We start from the raw sequence: 19,375 nt of genomic DNA on the forward strand, positions 1-19,375 counted from the left end.
ATTAGGAGAAAAATGCCACTCCAGTCCACCTAACCTATACTCTCTAACTGGACTTATTCTTCTGGTTTAATTCAAACCCAAACCACATCTATTTTATGTGTCTGCCCCCCTTGGCTATATTTTCCGTCCCGTTTCCCGCTCCCACACCCCCCAATTCCAAGAATGCCCTCCTCTCTCTTATTTTCAAATCCCACTTTGCCCCCCAAATCCTAAGGACCTCGGACACCCACGTAGATGACCTTACGCATTTGCGATGAATGTCCAGTTCATTGTACTTCTCATACCAAATGATCGATTCTTTCATTCCTTTCGACCTCTCGTTGTTTCTTAAAACCCAGTACCCCACACACGCTCACATCAGACTCCCCCCTCACTCCATTGTTTCCCCGGCCTATGCCTCCGGAAACCCCTCAACTCGGAACCGTGTGCTTCGGCCGGCCCCACTGACCCCAGAAACCTTTCACCATCTGGGCACTCTTAAGTCTCAAAGGGTTCACATCCCCTACTCTCGGTACCCCAACCCCCAACAACTGCTCCCTCCCCGTGTGCCTTCCCTCAAGCCCGCTTTCCGCACCTCAGCGCCCCGCTTCATCCCTCCTCCGCCCCTCCGCCAGCACCCTGAGCCTCACCTATCCCGGACCCCCGCAGTCGCCGCGTTCCCCAGTTCCGGCTCTGCGTCCCGGACGCTCTGGGGTCTGAGAAGAGGAAAGGAGCTCCTCGGCCGCCGCCTCCTCCTCTTCTAGAGCTGCAGCCGTCGCGCTCCTCCCCCAGCTCTCCCGGAGCCGGACGCCGCCCCGCCCCCACCGCCCCTTTCTCCGCTTCCCTCCTCGGCCGGGCGGCGGGCTGGGAATCGCAGCCGCAGCTGGGGGCCTGAGTGCCAGCCGATCCACACCGACCTCGCCGAGGCTCGAGCTCTCCGCCCCGCCCCGCAGTCCGCTCGGGCGCGTGCGCGCCGGCTAGCCAGCGCACAGGGCGCGTGCTCGCGCCAGCGCGAACCCGGCGCGCCGAGCTCGAGGCCGTTGCAGCCAACCGGCCCGTGAGTAAGGCCCGGGCGCGAGGCGGCCCAGCGAGCCGAAGACCCGCGCGCGGAAAGGCGCGGGGCGAGAGGTGGTCTCCTGTCCATCGGGTTACAGCTCCTCCCGCTACCGGGTCCCTCGCGCCTCACACCGCCCTGTGGATCGCGCGCCCGAGTTGAGGAAGCTCGGGCGTCGCCGACAATCGGGAAGAACGATGCAGGGAGGGGACTGGAAGAGTGGGTTGGGGAACAAACTAAATGGGAGTCGGGACGGGTGTGGGACACGAGCCTGCAGCCGCGTGCAGAATGGCGAGTCCCAGAAAGAGCCGGGCGGCGTGGGGAGGGGGGCACAGCGCGCGCTGGGAGTAGAGGGCCCGAGCTGGAACTGCCGGAAAGAGCCGAAACTCCCCCGGAGGTTGCCGAAGGCGGCCGCCTCGAGGGGCATCGCTCGAGGGGCTTTTCTCTGGATCCTGGCCGGGACTCTCGTCTTCCAGACGGCGCTCCTTTTGGCGCTACGACCTCTCCCCGACGACTTAACACCAATTTCCATTTCGCCACCTTCCAGCCCCGAGTTTTATTCCAGAAGGCTATTTCAGAGCCACCAGCTGTGGGAAACACCCGGACGTCCGGACTTCTTTGCCGCTCAGCCTCCTGGGAATCCGTAGAGGCCGCTGCGGGGTGGTGGCGGGAGGATGCGTGACCCTGGTCTGGTGCAAGATAGCTTCGGGAGCAAGCCACGTTCACCAGATACACCAAGTCCATTTCTGTGTCAGTTTCCTGGGCTGCTCAGTTGTCTGCATCCCTCTACACCGCTGTGGTCAGTCACATTACCCGTCGAATCTTTCCGTTAAACACTCTTGTTCGTGGTTAGATTCCCAAGCACCCCAGGGCCAGGGAAAGGGAACTCGCTCAGTCGTGTCCGACTCTTCGCGACCCCATGGACTGCAGCCTACCAGGCTCCTCCGTCCATGCGACTTTCCAGGCAAGAGTACTGGAGTGGGGTGCCGTTGCCTTCTCCAGAACCATCCCTTAATATTTGTGCACCTTTCTAGCCAGTTTCCTCCATGTATGAAGCACTCACCCCACTGCCAACTGGTCAGGAGTGGCTAGAGGGTGGGCACTGAATCAGCATTGAAACGGTTAATCAGAGTCTGTCCCCATGTTCTCTTTTGAGGGCAAAGTATAAGGGGCTCTGGGCAGGCACCAACCACAACCCAGAGAGTGTATATGGGAGTGTATAGACACCATAGGCATAATGTAATTTTCGTCCCCACAGGTTTGTTGTTGGAGTGGCAGTACGGGTGGATCTCTACAAAGTCATCTATCTGGTCCTTTGGTTTTTAACTTTGGATGGAGTGGAAGGGCCAAAAATCCTCAAGAGCCCACAGACCCTTGATTAATAGCATCTAAGCTAATCCAACCACATCATTTACAGATCTAAAGAAACAAGATTAGGTCATCCAACTAGTTAGGGCATTACACAATCTGTTGCTTACTACTGACTCTTCTTTCAAAGATTCAGATAGAAGCAGACCATCCAAATATCTGCTCTCTTTTCACTGACCACCCAATGAGTAGGAGACATTGTTCTAGGGGTGGGCCACTTACACAGAATAAAACTAGATCACTATCCTTGAGGATCCTAGAGTATTCAGTTGTAATGGAGGATGAAAGCTATTAAATAACTACAACCTGATGATAAGTGCTAAAATAGAAAAGTGCAAAGTAGGGACAAAGAAGAATGTGTGAGTAATTCTTTCACAATTCTGCCTTCCCATACAGTGTAGGAATGGGATGATAACAACCCTGGTTAATAGGAAACTTCATACTAAAGAATGAGACCTAAACCAGTAGGATCCAAGATCTTATTCTATGACTGATTTCACCAACCAAAAGTCATTTGGGTAACACCTTTGTTACAGGGCCTGATGCTGCCGCAAAATATAATTTCTTCCTTGGGAGAAAAATTAAATCCTCACTCTTGGAAACCTTAGTTTGTTAGGAGAGACATGATGCCTTTCCTAAAAGAGCCTGTGGTCTAATGGGAGAGAGTTTTTATATGTGGATATCCCACTTAGAAGGGAGGTGGATAGAGGAGCAGGCCTAGGCTAGATCTATGAGAGCTGTCAAACATCACTGGAAACTGAATGAGATGGAATCATATCTCCTCTAAGCGAGAGTGCTGAGTGTGGTTAAAAGGAATAGTTTGCCAAGTCCCTGGGGTGACAGGAGGTGTAGGCTCTTCACAAGGATTTAACTCAAAAACTAACGGCTCTCCCAGACGGGTGGGTCACATAGAGCATTGTTTTACTGAGTGGAATTTGCAAGAGGGGTACTGCAACTCATGGCCCATCTTTTTCCATGCAGCACTCAACCTCTCTAAAAGGATATTGAACAAATGCTTCAAAAATACCTTTTACCTGGGCTATAAAGATTAATTTTATCATTGTTCTTTAAACTACATATACAGTTTTCACTTTATATGGTACACAATTAAGTGATCATTGCCTGCTTTAAAACAGTGGCAAATTGTTTAAAATCTATTAATTATATTGGAAGAAAGGAAATGCTGTAATAAATTCAATATATAATACTGTGACCTACTCTCAAGAAACCACAAAAACAACCAAATTTTTGAAATGATTAGAATAACTGCTAAGGATTACAACAGAAGACTTTAGAAAAAACATCCATATATCTTAGTTCAGCCTTAAGGGAAATGATTTATCCCAGGTTACCTAATGACTGAGGCAAATTAGAACTAAAGATAAAACATGATGCAATCATCACCTTGGCAGATATATGCTGCAAAAATTAACATGACCTAATTTAATATATTTTCCAATAGACCCTTGTGATCAGAAATTTTAGCATGTTTTTCTTTGAATCAATATTCTATATCCGAAGTGACTGATTGTCAGATTCCATGTTTTTATTAGGGGGAAAAAAAAGAGGTTAAAGTCTCTGATGACTAAAGCTGATGCCGCAAACCACAACAAGCATGAAGACCAGCAGAGAATATCTCATCAGGGTGTACTTTTCCCTTTGCTTGGACTACCTCTGATACCTAAGAATATTCATGTTGGTAGCCCACACTGTGTGTCTTAGAAACGTAGTTTTGTGCATGCCGAATAGATGTTATCTAAAAAAACTATTCCAGGTCCAAATGAGTTTGGGAAAGGCTTGGTAAAATCAAAATAAATTGGTTTATTGTAAAGCAACTATACTCCAATAAAAATTAATTTTGAAAAATTCAAAATAAATTGGTTTCCTTCCAGGAGCATTTAATATGGTAATATGTTTTTTTAATATTGAAGGGAATGCAGTATATAGTATGCAGCTTTCCCCCAAGGAAACTTTTTTTACCCAGGAGACTTCTGTGTAGGATTAATGTTTCTTTGAACATCCACTCTCTAACATTCTACTAGAAGGATTTGATTAGGTTGGAATTTCCTGTTTTATAGATAACAAAACTGAGGTTCAAAGACATGGGTAACATACCCAAATTCAACTGTGTATCAGATGTTTAGAGCCTTAAATTATCAAAGGTTGAATCCTTATATCACAAAATTAGTGACAATGTCAGAACCAAAACTCATATTTGAAACACTCAGTTGCAGGTTCATTAAAAACTTGAAATTGATCTCTAGTGAATTTGTTTCTATGTGTGAAAAATATAATACTGCTTTACTGTAAGTTCATTCATGGAATTTTAGCATGTTCTTTCATCTATACAGTCTGTCACCATTTTTTAAAAAATGATAATGCCACCCTCTGTAAAATGTTTTAGGGTTTATAAAGTGCCCTCAACACATCCCATTTGAATGTCTCAATATCCCTGTGAGGTAAGCATCACTGTCCTCATTTAACAAACAAGGATATCAAGCCTCAGTTGTTAAATAGCAGGGGTGTGTTTGTAGGAGAGGAAGGTCTATTGCAGCGCCATGCAAAAAGAATGGGTGGCTCATGCTCAAAAAAACCCAAACTCCCTTAAACAGAAATTTAGTGTATTTAGTAAATGTCCTGTTACTTGCATTGAGAGAAGATAGTCCTTCTGTCCTTCGAGCTAGGCTTCTGCAATGCGTGAACCAAGGAGTTCCAGATGTACAGGCTGTATTTAGAAGAGGCAGAGGAATCAGAGATCAAATTGCCAACATTTGTTGGATCAGAGAGAACACAAGGGAATTCCAGAAAAACATCTACATCTACACTGATTACACTAAAGCCTTTGACTATGCAGATCACAACCAACTGTGGAAAATTCTTAAAGAGATAAGAATACCAGACCACGTTAGCTGTCTCCTGAGAAACCTGTATGAGGGCCAAGAAGCAACAGAACTGGACATGGAGCAATGGACTGGTTGAAAAATTTTGGGAAAGGAGTACAAGACTGTATATTGTCATGCAAAATGCTAGGCTGGATAAATCACAAGCTGGAATCAAGATTTCCAGGAGAAATATCAAACCTCAGATATGCATATGATACCACTCTAATGGCTGAAAATGAAGAGAAACTAAAGAGCCTTTTGATGGGTGTGAATGAGGAGAGTGCAGCCAGTTTTGCTGGCTTCAGTCATGTCCGACTCTGAGCGACCCCATAGACGGCAGCCCACCAGGCTCCGCTGTCAATGGGACTCTCCAGGCAAGAACACTGGAGTGGGTTGCCATTTCCTCCTCCAGTGCATGAACGTGAAAAGTGAAAGTGAAGTCGCTCAGTCATGTCCGACTCTTACTGACCCCTTGGGCTGCAGCCTACCAGGCTCCTCCGCCCATGGGATTTTCCAGGCAAGAGTACTGGAGTGGGGTGCCATTGCCTTAAGCTGGCTTAAAACTCAACATTCAAAAAACTAAGATCATGGCATCCAGTCCCATCACTTCATGGCAAATAGATGGGCAAAAAGGGAAAGCAGTGACTGATTTTAATTTCTTCAGTTCCAAAATCACTGCGGATAGTGACTGCAGATTGTGACCACAGCCATGAAATTACAAGATGCTTGCTCCTTGGAAGGAATGCTATGACAAACCTAGACAGTGTATTAAAAAGCAGAGACATCACTTTGCCAACAAAGTCCCATATAGTCAAAGCTATGATTTTTCGAGCAGTCATGTACGGATGTGAGAGTTGGACTATAAAGAAGGAGGCGTGCCGAAGAATTGATGCTTTCAAATTGTAGTGCTGGAGAAGATGCTTGAGAGTCCCCTGGACTGCAAGGAGATCAAACCAGTCAATCCTAAAGGAAATCAACCCTGAATATTCATTGGAAGGACTGATGCTAAAGCTAATGCTCACTTTGGTGACCCAATGTGAACAGTTGATTCATTGGAAAAGACCCTGATGCTAGGGAAGGTTGAAGGTAAAAGGAGAAGGGGCTGGCAAAGGATGAGATGGTTAGATAGCATCAGCAACTCAATGGACATATATCTGAGCAAACTTCAGGAGACAGTAAAGGACAAGGGAGTCTGGCATGCTGCAGTCCATGGGGTCACAAAGAGTTGGAAGTGACTTAGCGACTGAACAACAGTCCTTCAGTATAGTCAAAGAGACAAGACTAAAAAACGTGAGATACAGAATGATTATATGGCAACATGTAAGAAAATGCTTGACAGGACAGTACAAAGTGGACAAGAATGAGGAAGGAATTCAAAGAGGAAAGATTACTGGAGATGGACCTAATCAGTGAAGGCATCATTTAGAGATAAACCTGAAGCTGGGTCATAAAAGAAGTATAAAGATTTGGATTAGCAGAGGAGAAAAAGAATTACAAAAGACTGACATCAGCAAAGACATGAACATGAGAACAAGAAACACACTGATGGCAAAGAATTAGTTTGAGGGGAGATGGGTCTGAAGTGATCAGTCTCTTGGCTATACAAAAAAGTAGACTGCTAAGAGGCAGAGTTCCCAGTCACACAATACAAAATGAGCAAGTGCTTTCAACTCAAATTACATAGAAAAGCAGTAAATTTACACTCTTTACTGTGGACTCCAGGAATGAAAGGGAAGGTAGGAAGAGAAGCCAATGGACTTCTCTGGTAGTCCACTGGTTAAGAACCCACCTGCCAGTGCAAGGGACACAGGCTTGTCCCTGGTCCAGGAAGATTTCACATGCTGCAAGGCAACTAAGCCTGCGCACCACAACTACTGAGCCTGCACTCTCGAGCCTGTGCTCCACAAGAGAAGCAACTGCAGTGAGAAGCCCTCACACCCCAACTCCCACCGTCTGCAACTTAAGAAAGCCTGTGTGTAGCAACAAAGACCAAGCACGGCCGAAAATAAATAAATAAATAAATTTTAATCTTTTTTTTTTTTTTTTACAGAGAAGCCAAGTTCAAACTGGTGATTATAGGTAGGAAGGAGAAGCCGGGGAGTAACATGAGCCTCAATGGCCCTCAGATCTGTGACTGGGAAATACATAAATAGATGACACCTAGATTTCCTCTCTATGCTTCCCATTCCTTTCCTGACAGTAATTCATTTGAAAGGTGCCTGACCTATCGATGGTCAGAAAAATGTCCCTTTAAGTGATGCTTGCAAAGCCAGGCTCTCATGCTAAGTTAGTCCTTGCCCAGCAGAGGATGTTCCCAGCAAACCTTCTTACCTCAAAATGGAATTAAGGTCTGGCACAGAATGGGTTTTTAAATCATTCCCTTCCAACTTTCCCACAAAGGGCACTGCTCTATTCTGTTGAAACTTATCAATGAAGTTTAAATCCAGAAAATCCAAGGTCTTGCTGAAAATTATGAATATAATAGTTTGCAAGTAGCAGATGGAAAAAGGTGGGGGAAAAGAGAACTGGAAAGAAAAGGAAAATGAAGAAAGCAATAAATTATTGAACTATAACCTCATTTAGATGGAACCCTATGTAAATTTTCTGCATTTGTTGTTAGAACCCACCCGAGCTAAACAAACAAAACCAGTTAATTGAACATGTTTCAATCCCTTGCCACTAAGGAAGAGATGGCAAAGAACATGAAGAGAAGCCAAAAAATCAGCTTCTTGGGGTATGAACTTCAAAAACCAAAGCAGGGGCATGAAATTTGTGTTCAGACAAAGCTCTGAGATTACCCCAGAGTTTCTCAAAAGATCAAATGACATCTACAAAACATACTTACTTTGAAGTTCGCAGTTTCTCTAACCTTCCCAACAAAGGGAGGGGACTGAACTCCGGTAATGAACCGACTGCAGATGGTGACTGCAGCCATGAAATTAAAAGATGCTTGCTCCTTGGAAGAAAAGCTATAACCAACCTAGACAACATATTAAAAAGTAGAGACATTACTTTGCCAACAAAGGTCCATCTAGTCAAAGCTATGGTTTTTCCAGTAGTGTATGGATGTGAGAGTTGGACTATAAAGAAAGCTGAGGGCCGAAGAATTGATGCTTTTGAACTGTGGTGTTGGAGAAGACTCTTGAGAGTCCCTTGAACAGCAAGGAGATCCAACCAGTCCATCCTAAAGGAAATCAGTCCTAAATATTCATTGGAAGGACTGATGCTGAAGCTGAAACTCCAATACTTTGGCCACCTGATGCAAATAACTGACTCATTGGAAAAGACCCTGATGCTAGGAAAGATTGAAGGCAGGAGGAGAAGGGGACGACAGAGGATGAGATGGTTGGATGGCATCACTGACTTGATGGACGTGATTTTGAGTAAGCTCCGGGAGTTGGTGATGGACAGGGAGGCCTGGCGTGCTGCAGTCCATGGGGTCGCAAAGAGTCAGACACGACTGAGCGACTGAACTGAACTGAAGGAGGTACCACCACTAGATCCTAAAAACAAAAAAAGTGAAGGGACATAATTTACCCTGTGACAGCCTTAAGGCGCCATCTGCAGTTCTCATCGAACACTGCAATAAACCCAGACCTGCTGGCTTGTTAGGGCCACACACTCACTGTTAGAGAAAAAAAGAAAACAAAGAAATACTAAATTCCAGCCAGGGAGTCCTCAAAAGCCTCCTAAATCCCAGAGTAGATGAAAACTCAGCTTGAAGACACAGTGCCTAGGAAAAGACCTAAGGGCCTTAGTTGGCTATAAGGTCCATGAGAAACCACCCCCCTCCAAAAAAACTAATAAATTCTTAGACTGCTTGATATAAAGGATGATATATTGTCCAGACCTTGAGAACTTAATAGCTCCACAGTACCTTGTTCTGTCTGAACACATCTGAGAATTGCATCTGGTTCTGGGCACCACAATTTAAGAGCAATATTGACAACAGTCATAAAAATGTTCATACCCTTTGACCCAGTAATCCCACCCATGGGAATTTATTCTGAAATAATTCAAGAGACTAGATGAATTAGAAACATGAAAATATTGATGCAGCATTCTTTATAACAACAAATATGTATCAGCAAATATATATATATATATCTTAAATGTCTCCCAAGAAGGGAATTATTATATAGCATTAAAGTATAATTATGCTATTTGAAAAAAATTAAAAATATAGAATAATAATAATGCATGCTGAAACGTAGATGAATCCTGAAAATATTATACTAAGTGAAATAAGCCAGACACAAAAGGAACCATTGTATGATTCCATTTACTTAAAAGGTCCAGAATAGGCAAACCTATAGAGACAGAAAGTAGATTAGTAGTTGCCAGGGTCTGGTGAGAGGAGAGAATTGTAATAGTTAAGGGATTCCGTTTTAGGGTGGTTTAAAATGGTCTGGAGTCAGTGTTGATGACTTTACAACCTTATAAATATACTAAAAATCACTAAATTATATACTTTAAAAGGGTAAATTTTATGGTATGTGAATTATAGCTCAGTAAAAAAATATATATATACATATAACATCTTCCTTGTAATATACATCAATGCCTATGATTTAGGGAAGGGAAAGACTATAACATTATATCCCTGATATGATATGTACATTTATGGATGAGGACTAAAAGAGAACATGAATAAATGAAAACAGACAGTTTGATACACGTGAATTTTTGATTGGGGGGTGGCCATGATATTGTTCTTTGAGCAAGTAAATATTTGATTTTTTTTCCCAAGACAGTGTCCACAAGAGGGCAGCGAGATGTCAAACCAAACTATTTAACACAAGCTTCATCCAAACAGTTAGAAACCCAGAATCCAATGTGGAAAGCAATCTTAAAGGTTATCTAAATTCAATTTCCTCACCTAACAAAGAAAAAACTGAGGCCCAGAATGGTAAAGTGGCTCATTCTAAGTCAGCAGGCTGGTCAGGCAAGAGGCAGAAGGAAAACCCCATCTTCTCACTTCTCCATCCATCCTCTTTCTATCAAACTACAGCACATTCTTAAACAAGACAATGTTTAATCTAGAAAAGGGAAAATTTAGAGGGATATGAAGGGAAGGGCAAGTTCTTATCAAGAAAGAGTTTCTGGGACTTCCCTGGTGGTCTAGTGGTTAAGACTCCTCACTTCCAATGCAGGGGGCCCCAGGTTTGATCCCTGGTTGGGGAACTAGATCCCACATGCTGCCACTAAGAGTTTGCATGCTGCAACTAAGACCTGGTACAGCCAAATAAGTGAATAAATTAAAAAAAAAATATATATATATATATATATAAAGGTTTCTTAAAGGCTTTTGTTCTTTGTAACAAGAAATGAGAAATCTAGAAAAAATTTCAGGGAAGCAAATTTCAGTGCAATAAAAGAACAACAAAATACTTATCGCTGATTCATGTTGATGTTTAGCAGAAAACAACATAATTCTGTAAAGTAATTATCCTTCAATTAAAAAATAAATAAAAATTTAAAAAAAGAACAGCAATTAAGGATGCCCAAAAGGTGGGACACGTACGGGATTTCCAATTAATTCAGAAGCCAGAATGGTCATCTCTGGAAAGATGGTCATCTCTGGGTCATCTCTAGACTCTGCACTGCACCAGATGAGTACTTGGGGGAGAGGCTTTCTCAGTTTGCTTCCAACTTTTTAAAGGTTCTGTACACTTTTATTTGTAGGAGTGGGAGAATACAACATCATTGGATTTCATTCACATCAACTCAGATAGAAAAAAAGAAGATCTCTCACCTGCTAATATCTTAGCTGGTTTTTTAAAAATAATTATTTCATAGTGAATTTCTATTTTCAGCTGATTTTCACTATGCCAGGGTCTTTAGGAAATACATTCTCAAAAAAGTCTTAGTGATTATAATATTCCAGGTTGGTGGCAAAGCAGAATCTTCTTCCAGAGGTTCCAAATTCATGTGACTTATGCCATTTCTTTATTTTCAAAAAATGGCTGGCTACACCATTAGATACATGAATATCTAAATGTCCACTGGGGGTAGGTAGGTAGCCTGATTCTGGCAAGCACTCAATTTCAGTACCTGCTCACAGGCTAGGGCAAGTGCAAAGATGAAATCTGAAGATGGTTTAACCAAATAGTATTTCCCACTAAGAGGGAAAGATTCTTTTTATTTATTTTTGGCTGCAGGTGGGTTTCTACTATTGATAGTTGCAGCCAGCAGGGGTTACTCTGTTGCAGTACAAGGGCTTCTCATTGCAGTGGCAGCACAGCCAGAATTAAAACAAACAAACAAAACAAAACAAATTTTTTAAAATGTTGTGCAAAGATACTGAACTTCACTAGAAGTCACAGAAAGGCAAATTGAAGTCATCAGATACTATCTCTCACCCATTATCTTAGCAAAAAATTGCAGAGGTAACAGTACATACCAGTAACAAAGAAAGGACTACTTGCACTGCTGGTAAAAGTGTAGATTGTTAGTCTTTTCCAAAAGTAACCTGATATAATAGCAATCAAGGTATTAAAACATATATTCTGCTTGATCCTACTTTATCACTTATTGGAATCTAGCCTCAGAAAAACAAAGCACCAGCACACATGTTTGTTTGTTTGTTTACTTATTTTGGCTGAGCTGGGTCTTCCTTGCCGTGCTTGGGCTTTCTCTAGTTGTGGCCAGCAGGAACTGTTCTCTAGTTGTGGTGCACAGGCTTCTCTTCTATAGGGAGTATGGACTCAGTAGTTGTGGCAAACAGGCTTAGGTGCCCTGAGGTGTGTGGGATCTTCCTGGACCAAGGATCAAATCCATGTGCCCTGCACTGGCAGGCCGATTCTCAACCACTGGACCACCAGGGAAGTCCCAGTACATGTTTAAAGATATTTATTGTAGCATTGCTGCTGTGGGAAGAATAGAAACTGCTCATAAATAGCTCTCATTTAAATAAACTGAAATATATTTTTGTAACAAAAACTCATAAGAAAATTTGAGAATGGTAAAATAATTTTCCAAATGAAGTAAAGCCCCAATCACTCTTGTGTCTCTTTTTTCCTTATAGACTATTTTCAATATATTTACATTTTACAGATATAGTACTACATATCATGTTAATAAATTACTCATAGCTTATGAAAATGGCTTATTAAAATTCCACATGATAATTTGAAAAATTGCATTTTTCAAAGAAAATACATACATTAATTTTGGGGCCACTTTAAAAAGGTGTGACAGGACTTCCCTGGGGGGTCCAGTGGTTAAGGACACGGGTTCAATACCTGGTCTGTGAAGGTTCCACATGCCTCAGGGCAACTTAGTCCTGTGAGTCACAACTAGTGAGCCCAAATTCTAGAGCCCACATGTCTATACCCAGTACCCTGCAACAGGAGAAGCCACTGCAATGAGAAGCCCAGGCACCCAACTAGACAATGAAGACACAGCGTAGCCAAAAAGAAATAATTCATTTTAAAAAGTGTGACATTGTCAATTAACTGTACTTCAATAAAAAATACTGACAAAATCAGAAGAATAACTTGATATGATGAAACATTTGAGTAAATTGAACAGTTTAGCCCTCCCATCTCCCCAAGGATCAGTCTGGGAAAGGTTCGCCCGGCCCCGCCCAGCCCTTCCGGACTAGCCACTCTCGGGTCTCCAGGACCAACCCGCTGATTTGCGGGCCGTGCTGCCTCTCCTAGGCTGCCCAGGAAGCCCCTTCCTCAGGGAAGATGAGGTCCCCTAGCAGACCCAGCCAGGCCCCCAAGACCCCAGGCCTCTGGCTTCAGCCTTCCAGCCTCAGCTCCCTAGTAAGTGCCTTCTGTGTCCCCCAGGCCCCAAGAACCCAGACCTAGGGTAGGAGACAGACCCTTCTGGTGAAAGGCTCGTCACTGCCCAGCTCTCTGGCGTGCTGGCCAGGTATGGCTAGGATCCTGTAGACCTCTGCTTACTATGAGCCCGGTGCCCCCCGAGGCCTGTGGGGCCCCGACTATGGGGTGCTGCCTGCCTGCCTGCCTCTCCCGGGGAGACTCAGCCTGGCCCATGTGGGCTCAGGATGCTGCCTGGGCGGTCCGTGCTGACTGAGGCAGCCCAGCTGGTGCCACCGCTCCTGTTCCATCGCCCCCAGGTCCTGGCAGCTCCTCTGAGCTTTGCATATTCCACTAACTCAGGTAGGTGGCAGGAGGCGGCTTTGGCTGCCTCCGAGGGAAGAACACTAACCTGACCACAGCGGGCCTGCCGAGCTCACCCCCAAAAAAAGCAATTCCGACCTCAAAAAACAAACAAAAAAGTAAAAGAAAAAGGTGTGAAAGTTAAATTTGGTCTTAAAATTGTAGTACATAAATTCACTGGCTAGTATTTTATATATATGGATGCAAAGAAAAACATCTATAAATTTCATTCCTCTCAATTGATTGGGCCATTTTTTTAATCAGTAGGGAATACAAGCCAAAGTTAATTCTGCTTTTTAAAAACACATACACACTCAGAGTTAACTTTCAGATAAAGGAAAGTGTGAGTGTGGTACACACAAATAAAGAAAGCTGGAGAAAAGGTACCTAATTTTACTATCATGTTCCTGATCTCCACTCTTCCTCTTCAAACAGGCATCCTGGGCTGTTCCTTCTACAACTGGGAATGAGATAAGGCCCCCTTGAGATGCTCAAGCTGTTAGTTCCCTAGGGTTTCCCCAAAGTCCCCACAAAGGCATAAAAGTGAAAGTGAAGTCGCTCAGCCATGTCTGACTCTTTGCCACCCCATGGACTGTAGCCTACCAGGCTCCTCGGTCCATGGAATTTTCCAGGCAAGAGTACTGCAGTGGGTTGCCATTTCCATATGAAATACAAAATCATGAATTTTCCCATGAGTCCCCATAAAACAGTATCATCTATCCCTTCTGCAATTTTCTAACACATTCTATTTACACCTCTCAAGACACAGTTCAAAACACAGAACAAGGAGGACTTTGATATGTGTACCTGTGTTATCATCCCCCACCAGACTGTAAATGATTAGGGAGCAGGGTGTATAGCTCAGAATCAAATCCCAAGTTTCAGGAAGACCTGACAATTCAACCAGTCCAACCACTTGTGTAAACTTTGAAGGTTCACCACAATATTCCAAGTAGAAGGCTCTGTCATGGGGGGATTATTCTCTACCTCACAGCAGCTTGTTCCTTCTTTGGAAAAGTGCAGCTTCTAAAAAGTTCTCCCATAAGCGGAATTAAAATACTTTCCTGAAAAGACTAGAATTCCAGCCTTTTCAAACTTAACCCCAGTCTTACACTTTGGTAATCCACAGACTAGATCAAATCCGTTTTGCCACAGGACATCTTGTGAAATATTAGAACCCCTATATTTTCCTTCAATCACCTCACTTGGTGGTTTGCACATAAAAAAAAGAAGGTTAAGTAAACCTCCTCCATGATCTATCAATATACCAGAGGTGAAATCAGGTGGTCTAGTCTCTAAAAGATATTTTATTGGCTTTATAATATGTCTTTCATTTCACTATGTGGATTAAGAAACAAGTCAGGACTACAATAGCCAATAACTCAGAAATTCAAAATCACAATAGTTTTCTCACCTCTTTAAGGTTTTCTCATCTCTACTGCAAGTGATTGGAGAAGGAAATGGCAACTCACTCCAATAATCTTGCCTGGGAAATCCCATGGACAGAGAAGCCTGGTGGACTACAGTTCATAGGGTCACAAAGCATCAGACATGACCAAGCAAATGAGCACACGCTGCAAACGACAGTTTCTTTCACGCTGATGGGATGCCTCACTGGGCAAAGGTGTGCTGGGGCAAGCGATCCAGCTCTGCCAGTCCACCCTCAAAGGGAAGTTTCTTCTCACCTCCAGGATCCCCTGGGCTTCCTGGGCTGCCTCAGGACTTCATATGCAGCCTGGATCTCCAGAAAGTGCCTCTGAGCTTCCTCCATCTGGTGCCGATTGTGGTCAGGGTGCCAGGTCTTCACTAGCTCCCGGAATCTGCCATGTATTTCTTCATTTGTTGCCCCCTCTGAGAGACCAAAAACCTTAGGGAAACAGAAGCTAACAAATTAGAACCTTATAAGTTGTCTGGGCTCCTGGGCCTCTCCTTGCTACCTTCCTAAAGCAGGCTGGAATTGGCTTCCACTGCTGGCAGGAAAGGCAGAGAGCCTCAGATTAGAATTCCAACCTTCTGAAACATGGACAAGTTCTAGATCTCATGGCAAGAACCAGGATTTGCTTTTAATCACAGATGCCCTTTTCCAACCTGGAACTTGGCATCCTTGACAAGGTCTCCTCCTTACATATATGCGAAATAAGCATATATGTCCATCAAAGACATGTACAAGAGTGTTTGCAGCAGCTTTATTCAGAATAGCCCCAAACTGAAAACAATCCACATGTTCACTGACAATAGAATGGATAGATAAATTGTGGCATATTCACACAATGGGACATCAAACAACTATGAAAACAATTTATAATCCCGTGTATGAGTAAATTTCACAAACATAATGTTGAATGAAAGAACTCAGACACAAAATAGCATATACACTGGATGATCCCATTTATATGAAGCCCAAGAATGGGCAAAATTAATCTATGGTAATAGATGTCTGAATACAGATTCTTTCCCAGGAAAGGAGTATAGATTGGGAAGGGGCATGAGGGAATCTTCTTTTTTGTTTTGTTTTGCTTTTTGGCTACACTGTGCAGCATACAGGATCTTAGTCCCCCGCCCAGGGATTGAACCCATGACCCCCGCAATGGGAGCTCAGAGTCTTAATGACTGGACTGGCAGGGAAGTCCCAAAGGAACCTTCTTAATTGTGGAAATATTCCATACCTTCATCTGAGTGATGGTTACATAGGTATCTACATAAAATTAGTGTACTTTATATACATATTATACCTCAGTAAAAAGAAAATAATATACATATATCTTTTCCCACTCCTTATTAGAGTCTCTGAATCTTCATCCATTGCACACAGAAGCCCAAAGAAGCCAGGATACCCTTCTGGGGTCTGGCCCAGCAGACGTGAAAACAGTACCTCCACACCAACTCCAGTGAGACTGAGCCTAACTCCTGGACCCATCTCAGACAGCAACGAGAGGGGAGAGACCTTACCTGGAGAGCCAGCTGACGCTTCTCATCCCGAAAACTGTGAACAAACTCATAGAGCTTCTCCCACTCTTGGAAGTAGCTGCTGCTGATGCCATGATCTCCGACCAGCAGCTTCCAGGCTCGGAAAGGCAGAAGGAGGACAGACTCCAAAAGGCGCCCAAGGAGGGGGAAGAAGCTGAACCAACTCAGGAAGGAGCCAAGGGTATCTGCCACATAGCTGAGGGTGACAGCTGTGTTGCAGAGGGCACTGAACACTAACGGGCCTGTGAAAGCAAGGTAAGCCAAGCCCAGGCGGTAGAGCCGCACGCTGAGCGTCTCTGACCCAGCTGAAGGTTTGTAGCGGCGATGCTTCTGGGCTGTGAGGCTGGCAGCCAAGCTGATGGGCAGGATGGCTATGGGGCGGCCATAGAAGATAGGTGAAGTAAGAAATGCTGCCCCTAGAGTGTTCTTTAGGTCTGATGTCTGGTTGCCAATGGCAGCCACCAGCAAGACCCCTAAGCCAACTGCCAGTGGCAGGCCCACAATATAGAAGCTGGCCATGAAGGAAAGGCTAATGAGAGCCACAAGGCCAAAATACATGCCCACTATCATCTGGGCAACAAAGCGAATGAGACTTAGAGGGGGTGTCCCCCTTCCTGAGCCCTGCCTCTGCTCCTGGGCTCTGTTGGCCTGAGCAACAAAGGTTGGGAGCAACCAGAATTCCCAGAGCCAGCCTAGACCACCACCCCCCAAGGTAAGCATCCAGAGCAGTGCATGGCTGTCCCGTCCCAGGTATAGGTGGTGGAGACCAGCAGGGCCCCCTACAGCCCAGAGGGCGTAAGTCATCAGGAGGCCCTTGGCCATCCTCTAGGAAAAGGGTCTCACAGTAAGTCCAGTGGCACTTGCCGTTGCCTAGAATGCAGAAATCTGGAGTCGTCTGTGAGAATCATGGCAGTCATGGCCCCAGAGTTATCCTTAGACCCTAAGACATGGGAAAAAGCAGTCATAAGATTACGTCCAACACAGTAACACTTCTCCTTCCAATATTAGTCAAGTCCAGCTCTTCCTGAGTGTCCCTGAAATTGTAGCTCTCCCATATCCTTAGGTCTAGAATCTCACCTCTGTTCTTTACAACCACAGGGACTCCAAATTTAGAGAAGAAAGTTATAAGTGCTTTTGGTTGAGTAAATGAGAACTCAGCACAGGGACAAAAAAGGATAAGCTTAAATTGCAGACCTCCCCTCAGGCCACCTACCTCCTGGAAGGACTCATGGTTTGCTGGTGGGGGTGAGTGAATAAACATGAATACACTATCCCTAGAAAGTTCCTATACAACTTTTAAAGTCCCCTACCATACAACCCCGCCCCACCTCAACTCGCACTGTGGCTGCCCACAGAACCCTGGCAGAGATTTTAGCCCTTCTCCAGCCTCCCATCTCTCCAGACCAAGAAATCTTGACAAAAGACAAACTTGAAAGAGGTCCTGAGTTCCCTCCAGCTCTAGAAAGCTACATTTTGACCTGGACCCAGGCACCTCACATTTCAACCACCGCCTTCCAGGAAAAACTTGTAAAGTCCCTCCATATTGTTGGGGCTCAGGCCCACCAGCCAGTACGCGCTAGTCCCAGGGTGAGCAGCTGTACCTGGGTACCTCGGCTCCCAGATCAGACATTTCCTTTGACCACAGTCAAAATGGCCCCTCTCATTCATCCAAGTGGACTTTGTCTTTCAGCGTTTGCTGTGTCACGGAAGTTGGGCGGTCCTGGCCAGGCCCCTCCTCTCCAAGGCCCTCCCTCGCCCCTTAGGGATCACCTTTCAGGCTGGGGCTTCTCTCGCCTGCCCTCTCCGGTAAACTTCGTTTTAGGTTTTTCTGGCGTATTCCGTCTCCCCAAGCTCAACCCGGCTGGCGCAGCGCCCACTCCAAGAGCGCCTACATTACTACAGGACGACCACCAGGTGGCGCTGCCGCTTGCGGGCGGGAGGTGTCGGGCGGAGCCCGAGATTCACCTTGTCTAGATGCTGGGTCAAAGCAGCCCAGGGCGAGGCGGGGCGGGGTGGGGGGAGGCCTGTAAAAGCAAAAAAAGAAGCCCTCGATCTCCGCTTTGCACCCAAACAAATGGGAGAGTGACTCCTCCCTTACCTCAGGCTGCAGTCCTCTCTCCCTACTCCATTGCCGTTCAAGACTGCCTTGGATGGCTTCATTTCCAATTTGCCTAAGGCAGAGACACCAGAGTACAGGCTGCAGAGAGAGGCTCTCCCCTCAAGTTTGCCTCACTGTCCCGCCTCCAGGCCAGCCAGTCAGGGGCAATACATCTAGATCCAAGCCGGAGACCTGAGAATCCCTCAGGAACCCCAAGTCAGCTGTATCTCGCTGACTTTGGCGCGAGAGAGAACCAGGAGCAAAAAAGGATGGGGGTGAGGGCCTCCCCACCAGGAGAATAGTCTGCGGTGTCCTCCCGCCTCAATGCTGGGATGGACGTGGGATGCAAGATTCCCTCATTTCAATGTCGTGGGCTCCAACCTTGGCTTTGGGGGGGGGGGGGTGGGCCTGTTTCCTTCTCTGTAAAGAAAAAGCGTGGATCTTCAAGTTTCCCCATCTTTGACTTGGGGGTGGAGTGGGCCTGGAAGGCTTGCCCCTGTCGCCTCCCCACAGTGGACAGATTCTGTTCCCTCCTACATTCCCAGCCCCTTCAGTCCGCTTCCCGGTCCGGGAAGGGAAAGCAGCGCCCCATGTCTGCTCCCTAGGACTCATGGCGGGGCCAGGGCTGGGAGGGGCGTCAAAGTGACGCTGGAGCCGCCAGCTGCTGGGCGCGGGAGCACTGGGGCGCTGAATAATGAATGAGACTTAATTGGGCCGGCACTGCGCGGCGGCGCGCTAAGCTCCGCAAACAGCTCGAGCGGCGGAGGCCGCCGCTGGACAAACAAACTGGCTCAGGGCGCAGAGAGAGGGGTGGGAGAGGCAGCGACGGGAGCGGGAGGGGAGAGGCAGGCCGCCTGGTCCTGGGGGCCGTCGCTGTGGGGCGGGAAGAACCCCC

The 19,375-nt window shown here is 45.5% G+C and overlaps 1 protein-coding gene and 1 non-coding gene across 2 annotated transcripts; one reads left to right on the forward strand and one right to left on the reverse strand.

Moving 5' to 3' along the window:
* Positions 1 to 10,393: 10,393 nt before the first annotated feature.
* On the forward strand, positions 10,394 to 10,467 carry TRNAG-UCC (transfer RNA glycine (anticodon UCC)). Its single transcript has one exon. It is a non-coding gene; the product is annotated as a tRNA-Gly (tRNA).
* Positions 10,468 to 14,739: 4,272 nt separating this feature from the next.
* Positions 14,740 to 18,037, reverse strand: DNAJC22 (DnaJ heat shock protein family (Hsp40) member C22). Its single transcript, XM_068971680.1, has 3 exons — positions 17,984 to 18,037; positions 16,365 to 17,322; positions 14,740 to 15,282 (listed from the first exon to the last, which is right to left on the reverse strand). Exons 2-3 carry the CDS (start codon positions 17,202 to 17,204, stop codon positions 15,097 to 15,099), a joined length of 1,026 nt encoding a protein of 341 aa, XP_068827781.1. The 5' UTR covers positions 17,205 to 17,322; positions 17,984 to 18,037; the 3' UTR covers positions 14,740 to 15,096.
* Between the last annotated feature and the right edge of the window lie 1,338 nt (positions 18,038 to 19,375).

This window comes from Capricornis sumatraensis, chromosome 4 (genome assembly GCF_032405125.1).
Source record: "Capricornis sumatraensis isolate serow.1 chromosome 4, serow.2, whole genome shotgun sequence".
NCBI classification, from domain to species: domain Eukaryota; kingdom Metazoa; phylum Chordata; class Mammalia; order Artiodactyla; family Bovidae; genus Capricornis; species Capricornis sumatraensis.